Raw genomic sequence first — 12,078 nt, forward strand, 5'->3', positions numbered from 1 at the left:
TTCTGTGATGTATAAAATCCTACAGGAATCATATTATGTATACTTTTGGTTGTAATGGTTACTACAATTAATGATTACAAACGGTCCTTACAATTCAAGGATTTGTACAAGAAAAAAAAATAGCATGATTCAGGTAACAAGGGGTGGAAGCAGATAAAAAGTGTCAATTTATGATTTAGTAGTTGGAGACATTGTTCATTTGTCTATTAAAGATCAAGCGCATGTACATGGGCTTTTATATTTGGTTATAATCTTACAATTGATAAATCAAGTCTATCCGGTGAGAGTGAGCCTGTTTATGTGGGTGACATTAGCATTGATACTAAGTTGGACTTTGCAAAGCAGAAGTAATGAATGACAGTGCGCTTGTTAGGCATCTTTCAGCATGTGAGACAATGGATTCTGCTAGTTGCACCGATAAAACTGGAAATTTGACTACAAATTATATGGTAGTTACCAAATTTTGGATATCCGATAAAGCTAGGGTGATAGGAAGTGGAGAAAATACTGAAAACTCTTTGAAGAAATCAATATCAGAGAAATTGTTGAGTACTTTTTGCATTCCTTATTTCATTATACTAATTCTGAGGTTGTGAAAGATAAAAATGATAAGATTAACATTACGGGTTCTCCTACAGAATCAACTTTGTTACAGTTTACATTGATATTCCAATGTGATTATATGGCACAAAATAAATAGGTTAAATTGTGAAAGTTGAGCCTTTTAATTCTGTCAAGAAAAATATGTCAGGGGTCGTCGCTATTCCTGGTGGTGGGTATTGATCATTTTGTAAAGGGGCTTCAGAATAAATTCTAGGAATGTGTGCTCAGATTGTAAGCAAAAATGGTGAATATGTGTCATTATTTAAGAACAGCGGAAGAAAATTATAAATGTGCTAAATAATTTTGCTTCTGAAGCTCTCAGGACTCTTTGTTTAGACATGGAAACATCACAGTCCAATGAGAACCATATTCCCGAAAGTAATAATACCCCCAATTAGTATCCAGTGATTTAGCTTTTACAACAACTCCATCAATGGTACCTACTGTAACAGCCCGCACTTCCGGACTATTAATTCTAAATCATGACTATTACAAAAGCACAACTAACGAAAGCGATTCAAACGTCAATATACTCCAATCCTAAGATTCTCGAACACCAATGCTATCCACCTCGAATCTTATACGAAACCTGAAATTGTAAGAAATGAGTTATACAGCCCAACAAGAAAACCAGTCGATCCAACTAATAGGCCAAGTAACATGTACATACATAACTCAAAATACAATCATCTATACGATTCGATATACGAAACAAACACTTTCGATACATATTCTTATTCTTATTCTTATTCAATACACACAATTCACATACCACATAAATAACAATAATTCAAAACCCGTAATCCATGCCACGACCACTATAACCCGGTGATAACGGTCCTAAATTTTCATAAAAGTTTCACTACAATCCGATAACTACGGTCCTAAGTTCTTATTCGATAATTTTCACAAATCATGTCATAAATTAGAGATCTCAAATTATCGTGTAGACGTCACATATATACATCGATACATATTCTATATCACATAATACTATCAAATATATTACCACTTAGCCCAAGTTTTGATAATCAAATATAAACAAGTAAATCATAATTTTGAAAACACTAGTAAGATCGATAAAAAACTTACCTCAAAAACTGACCAGATCTGAATTTACTCTCTTTTACCCTCTAAATTACGTTTTCTTGAAAAACACGAAGTACGAAAGTTGTAGAGAACGAAAATATCTTTCTGAAAAGTTCAGGATCAACGAATTCTGACTTACGATGAATTTTCTATGAATTTTACAAGACCGATGATTACTTACGATGAATTTTCTATGAATTTTACAAGACCGATGATTTTGATGTAAAAGAGCCCTACGAATTTTATTAATAAAAATGAGGAATACGAATATGGTGTATTTATAACGATACATAACCCTATATCTTAACCTACAAGTTATCCATATTAGAATTTGATCCAAATTTTAGGCCCAAAACTTTAATTCAAATTTAAATCCTTGTGCTTATCTAATTTTAATACATTTTATTCTATTATTTTATTATCAATCTAATTTTAAAAATTACGGGATATTACATACTACCCTCCTTGAAAAAAATTGGTCCCAAAATTCACAACAATCCTATACGTCTACTCCGCTAATATCCTATAGGTCAAATTTAATTATGGTCCATAAGATCGAATCCTAGGAAATATATTAGTCTCATAACTAACACACTCCGAAAGACAGCCAGCTCTGATACCAACTGTAACAGCCCGCACATCCGGACTATTAATTCTAAATCAAAACTAATACAAAATACAATTATTAATCTAAAATTTTATTACCAAGATGACTATTACAAAAGCGCAGCTAACGGAAGCGGTCCAAACGTCAATATACTACAATCCTAAGATCCTCGAACACCAATACTATCCACCTCGAATCTTATACGAAACCTGAAATTGTAAGTAATGAGCTATACAACCCGGCAAGAAAACCAATCGATCCAACTAGTAGGCCAAGTAACATGTACATACATAACTCAAAATACAATCATCTATATGATTCGATATACGAAACAAACACTTTCGATACATACCCAAGTCTGCCAATTCATTTTCGAATGAATGAATAAATGGATGGCAGCCAAAATAAAAAAATGGCAGCTAACAAATCCTGAAATCTGATTCTTATTCTTATTTTTATTCAATACACACAATTCAAATACCACATAAACAACAATAATTCAAAACCCATAATTCATGCCACGACCACTACAATCCGGTGATAACAGTCCTAAATTTTCAAAAAGCTGTCACTACAATCCGGTGACTACGGTCTTAAGTTCTTATTTGATAATTTTCACAAACTATGACATAAATTAGAGATCTCAAATTATCGTATAGACATCACATATATACATCGATACATATTCTATATCACATAATACTATCAAATATATTATCACCTAGCCCAAGTTTTGATAATCAAATATAAACACGTAACACACAATTTTGAAAACACTAGTAAGATCGATCAAAAACTTACTTCAAAAACTGACCAGAACTGAATTTACTCTGTTTGACCCTCTAAGTGACGTTTTCTTGAAAAATGGAGAAATTGAGGTGATTTTCTGCAGAACAGAGGAACAAATGGCTGACACATTTACTAAAGCGCTTGCAAGGCCAATGTTTGAATATCTTCGAGACATGCTTAGAGTTGCACAGAAATGCATTAAGCATGGAGTTACACAGAAATGCATTAAGGAGGAATGTTAAAATTACTAATGCATTTCCAGATAATCTAGAATTTTCTTATGTAATAAATTAGGATGAATGTTCATTATTCAGAATACTATAGAATGACTTTAGAGTTCTAGAGAGATCTATAAATATATCCTTGTATTCATTCATTTGAATCAATGAGAAAACCTTACAAATTCTCTAAAACTTGTATCCAAGTACGAAAATTGTAGAGAACGAAAAGAACTTTCCGAAAAGTCCAAGATCAACGAATTCTGACTTACGATGAATTTTTTACGAATTTTACAAGACTGGTGATTTTGATGTAAAAAAGCCCTACAAATTTTATTAATAAAAACGACGAATACGAATATGGTGTATTTATAACGATACAAAACTCTATATCTTAACCTACAAGTTATCCATATTAGATTTTGATCCAGATTTTAGGCCCGCAACTCTAATTCAATTTTAAATCATAGTTTTTATCTAATTTTAATACTTTTTATTCTATTATTTTATTATCAATCTAATTTTAAAAATTACGGAATATTACAACTAATACCCATTGATACAATTACAATATGATTTACCTGTTAATTTGAACATAAGGTCAATGTGTTCACGCATTTTTCCTTTGCAAATTCACAAATGAGGCTAAATGGTACATTAATACTTTAAGTGCTAAGAGGTATATATATCTTATAAGAGTATTAATTAAATGAAAAACAGGATAATGGTTAATATTTATATTTTTGATACACGAGTGGCGAAAATTAATGTTTTTAAAATTTAAGGGTTTATAAGTATACTGGTATATACTTGAAAAGTTAAAAAATCATTAAGTCTTACTCATTTATAATGTCATTATATTTTAAAAATTCCTCTTTTAAATAAATATACTAGATCAAACTTTTATTCAAAATTACTTTTAAAAAAAAAATTATTTGTATAATCAAACTTTCCAAACTGTATGTCACCAAGTTAAACGTACATGACTATCATAATGTTCCACACTTAAATTCATTTAGGATTTTTCTATTGTATACATATGAACATATAATAAATAAGAAAGTTTATAAATTTATATCATTTTAATTGACAAACTTGTTGTAAAAACAAGGAATTTCTCTATTATAAAAAAAAACAATTAAAATATTTTAAATTTATATATTTATTATATGTCTATGAAAACACACTAGAAAAACTAATTCATTTATCCAAGTTAAGCTAGATTCTTGGGTGGTAAGCCTCCCGAGTCTATATTTCAACCTGTTTAGCTGCCGGGTCGGTATTTAAAACAGTTTTTGTTAGTTACTGCAGGGCACATGTGGTTAGATTAATGGCGAACAAGTGCACATGAAACTTCAAAGGTTGCAACATGAAACTTCCAAATGCGCGTATCCAACGTGTTTTATTCTTCTGCCTACGTATTAACTTCTGTACTAATCTTCCCTTTTTGACTTGGGGTTGGTTAAAATCATTTCCACAAACCTTCTTTTTCTTACCAAATAAAAATCTCAGCAGTTGATTGTTCCAGAGACCACAACAGTACTATTAAGTCTTGGTGTTTATCTCAATCTTTGTCCATCTGACACGACCTGGGGTCCTCCTTTCTCTTCCTTTTCTAATTCAAACATATACTTTCATTCTTTTCTGCTTTCACTCTTTTCTGCTTTCTTTCCAACTTGATTCTTGCTTTTTTACTCTCCCCGAGATTTTTGGAACTCCACTACTTTGTTGTTTTTAGTTTTGTTGGATTGAGATTATAACAAGATCAATGGTGAGGGAGACAGAGTACTATGATGTTCTTGGTGTTAGTCCTACTGCAACTGAAGCTGAGATCAAGAAAGCTTATTACATCAAGGTCCTTAATTCTTTTTAATCTTTCTAATTGTTGGGATCTTTTATTTGGATTGTAAGCTTAAATTAGAGTGTGTTTTTAACTGGTTTCTGGTTGTGATCAACATAAAGTTAACTCTTCTTTTTCAGGGATTTTACTTTAATTCTTTACTTTTTCAGAGATTTTGTATAAAGATGAATATTCTCTACTAGGTGCAAGATTTGAAATCTTGTTGATCACTGTTTTCTGTAGTTTAACTGCTTACAATTTTTGGGTGTTTTTTTTCAACTGAATAAATCTGATTGATTAATCTTATACTAAATAAAACTAGGGTTACTGATTAATTTATGAAGAAGTCCCAGGTTACGCTTAATTAATAGTCTAAAGCTAAATCACTTAGATGGATTGTAGATGTAGCTGATGCTGCAATGTCTGAGTAATAGTTTACCTAAAAAATAGAACTCACAACTGTAGAACCTTGTTGACAGTCTCATTGCTAATTTTATTAACATTACATGTAAAACATTTAATCTAAGCCGTATAATCTTTCTAGCGAGTTTTAAGTTAACTTTTGAGGAACTTAATTTGTTTTGTTAATTTTACTGTTGTAGTTGTTTCTTTGCTTTCTATTATGAACTTCTCTTATTTTTAATCATATGTCATGTTTTATACATGCTGTTTTATTGCATACCATATTGATATGTATTAAGATGCTCACACACTATTTTTAAGTGTTGCAGGCAAGACAGGTCCATCCAGATAAGAATCCCAATGATCCTCTTGCTGCTCAAAATTTCCAGGCAAGTTAAAATTCAGTTGCTTTTCAATTCATGTACAATCTATTGAGGAAGTGTTTCTTGATTTTGGGGTAGGTGCTAGGTGTCTCACAATTCATTTTGGTAAAGCTTTAATTAAAAATTCATTTGTCATTCGGATTGTTATATTAATGTTTTCTTAACATGTTAAGCATCTCTCTCAACTTAACAGTTCAGTTATTTTGATCATAGATTCGCTAATACTTAACACATGGAGAAATAGGCCAGAATTGTCTTTGTGTTTTGCTAAAATTTAATATTTTATTTAAATATTGGTCAAAGTTCTTTAAGATTCTTTACTTGAGTTCGTATCCGTCTATTGATTCTGTATTTATAAGTGTGTTCCTTTGAATTTAGGTTTTAGGGGAGGCTTACCAAGTGCTAAGTGATCCTACCCAACGACAGGCATACGATGCTTATGGGAAATCAGGAATTTCAACGTTAGTTGATTTTATAGTATCAAATTATCAATATATTAGGAATTTCTGCATACCAAGATCATTGTTTTACTGTTCAAAAGATTGATTATAGTTTTTATTCTTATCCTTCTGTACTTTTTCTTTTGTATAGTGACGCAATCATTGATCCCGCTGCTATTTTTGCGATGCTTTTTGGGAGTGAACTTTTTGAGGATTACATTGGGCAACTAGCCATGGCGTCAATGGCATCGATGGATCTCTCCGCAGAAGAACAGTTTGATGCCAAAAAACTGCAAGAGAAAATGAGGGTATACATTTTGGTAACCCTGGAGTGTATTATTTATTTATTTATCCATGTGAATAAATGTCTTCACACAGTAAATTTCTCTACAAAAATCACATTTATAGAACTTGACCGTAGTGTGTGTCTATTGTGCTCCTAGCTTCAATTCTAGAACTATAAAAATCATCTACTCGATAACGTATTTTGATTTCTTGAGCCCACACTGGTGAGAAACCTCGTGTCCTCGTCTCACTCAAGCGGGAATCATGACTTCCTTCAAAAAACTTCGTGACATGAGAATATACCCGTCTGTATACTTAATTTGTTCTCTTTTGCTGTGCAACATATATGGACTTGGTTATTGCCATTCGTAGTTTTCTCAAATTGATAGCTCTTCTAACTTTTGAAGATTATTCCATGAATTTAAAAAAGTTAGTACTATAATTGTACTTTGCAGAATGTAGTTTGTTTGTTAATACTTCATCATTATACTCCATCCTTTAAGCAAAGGATTTTGAACTTGTTAAACGTCCTTGGCAAGGCTCTATGATGTGTTGAGGAATCCATATTATATCTTTACTTAATTGGTGAATTGTGATGTAAAATAAAATTGAGGATATTTATATTTTATTATAAATGGAAAGCACAAGTTTTGAGTGGGACAAAACTTGCTCAATGGATTTATTACCTTTGTGGTATAATAATACGTACTGTTGAATATGGATAATGATGATAAATGCTAGATGACGTGCACCACACCCTCAATGTATTGGAATCTTCAAATTTCTTGAACTGTCTTTAACAGAACATAGAAACGAACTATGACTTTGATTATACCCTTCAAGTGGGCAGAAATTTTAATAAGCTTTTTCCTGCAAGTTTGTATAGCTTCTTTATCGAACTCTTCTCTACTATAGGTTGTCCAAAAGGAAAGAGAAGACAAGCTTGCTCAAATACTTAAGGATAGACTGAACCTTTATGTTCAAGGAAATAAGGTGGATTTTGTTAAACATGCTGAAGCGGAAGTATCAAGACTCTCCAATGCAGGTGATTTTAAATAAAGGCTTGCCCTAGGTCATACTCTGTTCCTTTATGTGCTTGGTCTGCGTGCTAGTGGAGACTACTGGAGCATAATTTTTTTATAGAAGAAACTATTTTCTCTGAAGGCACAACAGGCTGCTTTAGAAGTATTTAGTTAAGTAACTTTAGTGATAGTTTTTAGTTGTTTTTAGCTTTAAATTTATGTTGATGTGAGACGGACTGTAGGATGTAGGGTTTTGGAATAAGTGCATTAGAGTTTTAAAATATAAGAAACTGTTGTGCGTAAATTTTCTGCAATGAAAGTTTAATGCAACTGGGAGTATGATGAGTTTCCTTTCTCAAGTCCATATCGACACCCAACATTTTATTACTTGAAGCGATAGGACAAACCTTGCACATAATGGGATATGAGCAGAACACTAATATGTTCAGGGGAATTCACAGTTATGACATGATGACACAATATGATAATCAAAAACATATAGCTGGACATACATAAAAATGGTAAATCCAAAAACCCATTCAATTAGCATTGTGGTGTCTCTGCCTCGCTATCCTTGGATGAGTTTGTCCACTAAGTTTCACAACTATATTTAAAATCTTTTAAATGTAATCTTGCTGCTAGCCCAAGGATCTGCTGCTTTTTAAGAGTGGTGAGAAGGTGTGTCAACTGGAGTCGATTACTTGCTTCCAATATTTATTTTGCTTAGAAGAAATATTTCTAAGTGGTTCAAGTAATTTATATTATCTTCTTCAGGCAAATGATCAAGGGCCACAAAATTACCTGTTAAACAAAGTCATGGGAATTTTCATAATTTCTTTTGAACAAGTATTTGTCATTATGTACTTTATATTCGAACAATTGCAAATTCAAAATTCTTTTCTAACTGCTGTTCTTCCCTCTTTCAACAGCATATGGAGTTGATATGTTAAATACTATTGGTTACATATATGCAAGACAGTCAGCTAAAGAGCTCGGCAAGAACGTGATGTATTTGGGCTTGCCATTCGTTGCTGAGTGGTTCAGAAATAAAGGACATTACATCAAATCCCAAGTAACTGCAGCAACAGGTTGGGTTATATTAGTTGGCTTTGATCAAAATACACATAATTTATCTGCACATGTCGTAGTTAAAACGATGTGCTCATCTCAACTATATAAAAACAATTTTAGGTGCATAAATGATATCAAGCAACATTTTATTCGTAACAGAAGTAGTGAATTTGAATCATGTGATTTCAGAGCCTGTAAGACATTGGTCAGTCCAGAAAAATCTATAATCTTGTGCTCTCTTTTTTGCCATTTCAAAGGAAGAGAAGCACCCTATATGCTGGTCCAGCAGATATATCCATTTCAGGGTAGAGAACCCAACAAGGCCATCAGCCATTCCTAATTAAAACGAGTTCTTTTATAGGCACCACTATACCGAGAGCCCACCTGTATTTACTGTTTCTTTTTGTAAGAGTTGCAATATGAGTCTTCGATTTGTTGAGTTGTATTAGTATGTATGATTTTCTTTTTTATTATATGGTATGCTTTTCTGTTTAAGAAGTTTACTACAGGCAACAAGATTTATATACCTTGGTCACCAGCCGGTACATTCTTAGTGCATGTGTCTTAATGCCTCTTGTAACAGGGGTTTAAATGAACTGAATTTTATATGGTGAAAGTATTGCGAATTTTTATTATCGAAACAGCCAAAATAACTTTAAATCTCCTAAAACAGCTAAAATGATTAATACTAAGATTTCTTAAGATTTCTTATTTCATCTTTCAGCCCAAATATAATTTACTTAAATACATGTCATGGATATTATATTAGATCTTCGACTGCAGAGTCTATGCTGCTAAACTCGTTCTGCACAATCTGTATGCTGCTTCTGTATGAATTGCCTGATTTGTTTAGAATATTTTTTTTGTGGAATGTTATAGGAGCAATCGCATTGATACAGCTTCAAGAGGATATGAAACGCCAGCTTAGCTCAGAGGGAAATTACACCGAGGAAGAACTGGAAGAATACATGCAGTCTCACAAGAAGGTGATGATTGATTCCTTGTGGAAGCTTAATGTAGCTGATATTGAAGCCACACTGTCCCGAGTTTGTCATATGGTAGTTTCAAGAAAACCTTGTATGGACTCCTATGGTTTATCATCATGCGTCTCTGTGATTTCTGATGTTGTGTTGTGGTTGTTTCAAGGTTCTTCAAGACAGTAATGTGAAGAAAGAGGAGCTACGTGCAAGAGCAAAAGGGTTGAAAACTCTTGGTAAAATATTTCAGGTACTTTGTTCTAGCTTGTTTTTATATTAAATTTTCCAGAATATAAGTTGCTTTTACCAAGTACCTGATTTGGTTACCATGTTATGGGAATCTAGAGGGTGAAATCAGCCGACAGCAGTGAAAGTGAAATTGCAAATGGATCAAGTACTACTGAAACATCTTATGCTGCATTTGCGTCACAGGTAACTGATTACTGTTTAAAATGCTTTTATCATATCTCTCTTTGTTTTTTTAATATGGCCTAGAAGCTCATATTGTTTTAGACTTTTAGCAAATAGCATTTGGGGTATGGTATGACATTTAATTTATTAGTTCTATTCCCAACCAATTAGAGTTGCCAGTATTGAGCATTTCTTCAGTATAAAAACAAGTTAAGAAGTTTGCCTTTTAAATCCGTCTGATATTGTATTTTCTAGTCTCATAATGTCTCTCTTACAAGTTTCATCCAATCAATATGGTTTTCTCCAGTTTATCACCTGCACATGCAACTGGTCTTATAATTTAGCTTTGTACTACTATTTCAGAATTGCTACTATAACTGTTTGATAAAATTTTGAGATTTCTAGTACTTTTTTTTTTGAGAACAAGAGTACAAGACTATGAAAGCGAATGGACTAGAAAATCATAATCACACTGAAAAAGTAAGAATGTCAGGAGTTGAAATCTTAATAAGGAAAATCAAGAAAGATGATTACATGAAAATTTGTTAGAGTTCTCCATTCTGCTCTCTAAATTTGTGTCGGTAGTTCACTTAAAAAATAGGGGTAAAGCAGACAACAAGAATCCAGGACTTATCAAATACTCCTATGCTTATTAAGTCACAACAGATTAGATCTCTCTTTCCTAATTACTTATCATGCTTTATGAGTGCTGTTGGATCCGTATATGCCATGGTTCACAAGTGTTATGCATGACTGTAATCATTTGGTAACTTGCTGTTCTACGCTGTCAAAATTTACATTTACTTACTGCTCTATAATGCGTTTCAATTTGTTCATGTGCATTAAAATGTATACATTTGGAACCTTCAGAGCCCCTATGTAGAGGCTCCTCAATTTCCAGGCGTTGAAGTTAACTATAACTTCCCGATGCCAGCAGCACCACCAGGGGTACACAGACATTTGTAAACATGAAGCGGCTCAGATAAATTTAAAGCATTTATATTGCAAGTGGCCAGCTTATACTTGTTGAATATGAGTTTGTTCCTCATTTGAGGAAAGCACATGCCAATTATAGTTCTGGACAGGTAATTTGTGTTTGTGATGTATATTTTGTGGAAGTAGCGACGATATTCAGATAGTGAATTGTATGGCTTAATATGGTAGAGTTGGTAGTTGGCTTGGAAGTTATATTTTTTTAGTGATTTATTTCGACACGATTTGCTTTAAATTTGTACATTCGATTTCATTTTATGAGAGCTTTGTTTTCTTTTTTGATAAGGAAGTTGTCAAGACTGTGAGGGTTTTGGTTCTGTTAGATTATGGTCTGCTAAGCTTTCGTATCTGCAAATTTTACAACTTACAAGAGCACTAATATTTATCAAAGTGGTACAGTAGTATTTAGTTTACTACAGGGAGAGGAAAGCTAGGTGTTCTAAATATTTTCTAAAATTTTCTTTAATCTGAGGACTCGTATCATATTTTATTATGAAACTCATCATTAACATTACACATTTAACAGGTGATATATTAGTATTTGGATTTTGGAAAAGTAGGAATAACTCCAGGAGAATAATGTCAAATATTGCAAGGAATAGAGTATTACTTCATTATTGTTTACTTTTTGCTAAATAAAGACACAATATTTAAAGCATGTTGTGAATGCAGCTCTGGGTACTAATTTCATATCCCTGACATTTAATTAGTAGTATTTTTTTTTCTTTGTCATTTAATTCTTTTCAGGTAAATTAGCATGATAAATTTAATTACTTTTTTTGAATTTTAGTATATTAAAAAGATAGTTGCGTACAAAGGCGGCGCAAATGAAGAAAATTATTTTCAAAGGGGTAGCTATATTTGTACTCCTTTCGTCCCAGTGATTTTTCATATATTTTTTCCTCATTCTTAGCAAGCAATTTAAGCTTTCTATAGAGTATAGTTTTA

At 32.4% G+C, this 12,078-nt stretch overlaps 1 protein-coding gene across 1 annotated transcript; it reads left to right on the plus strand.

Annotated features, from left to right (window-relative positions):
- The first annotated feature begins 4,678 nt into the window (after positions 1–4,678).
- On the plus strand, positions 4,679–11,415 carry LOC141711819 (chaperone protein dnaJ 10-like). Its single transcript, XM_074514503.1, has 10 exons — positions 4,679–5,161; positions 5,878–5,937; positions 6,310–6,392; positions 6,523–6,679; positions 7,572–7,701; positions 8,608–8,766; positions 9,629–9,807; positions 9,896–9,976; positions 10,072–10,158; positions 11,008–11,415. Exons 1-10 carry the CDS (start codon positions 5,075–5,077, stop codon positions 11,101–11,103), a joined length of 1,119 nt encoding a protein of 372 aa, XP_074370604.1. The 5' UTR covers positions 4,679–5,074; the 3' UTR covers positions 11,104–11,415.
- Positions 11,416–12,078: the final 663 nt, after the last annotated feature.

The sequence above is a fragment of the Apium graveolens genome, chromosome 3, assembly GCF_009905375.1.
Source record: "Apium graveolens cultivar Ventura chromosome 3, ASM990537v1, whole genome shotgun sequence".
Classification (NCBI taxonomy): domain Eukaryota; kingdom Viridiplantae; phylum Streptophyta; class Magnoliopsida; order Apiales; family Apiaceae; genus Apium; species Apium graveolens.

What these genes read in the sequence shown, in the direction of transcription:
- LOC141711819 (XM_074514503.1), top strand. Translation starts at nt 5,075, where the DNA reads ATGGTGAGGGAGACAGAGTACTATGATGTTCTTGGTGTTAGTCCTACT. An exon ending in AGAAAGCTTATTACATCAAG is followed by an intron (nt 5,162 to 5,877) that starts GTCCTTAATTCT and finishes TAAGTGTTGCAG; the next exon opens with GCAAGACAGGTCCATCCAGA. An exon ending in TGTCCCGAGTTTGTCATATG is followed by an intron (nt 9,808 to 9,895) that starts GTAGTTTCAAGA and finishes GGTTGTTTCAAG; the next exon opens with GTTCTTCAAGACAGTAATGT.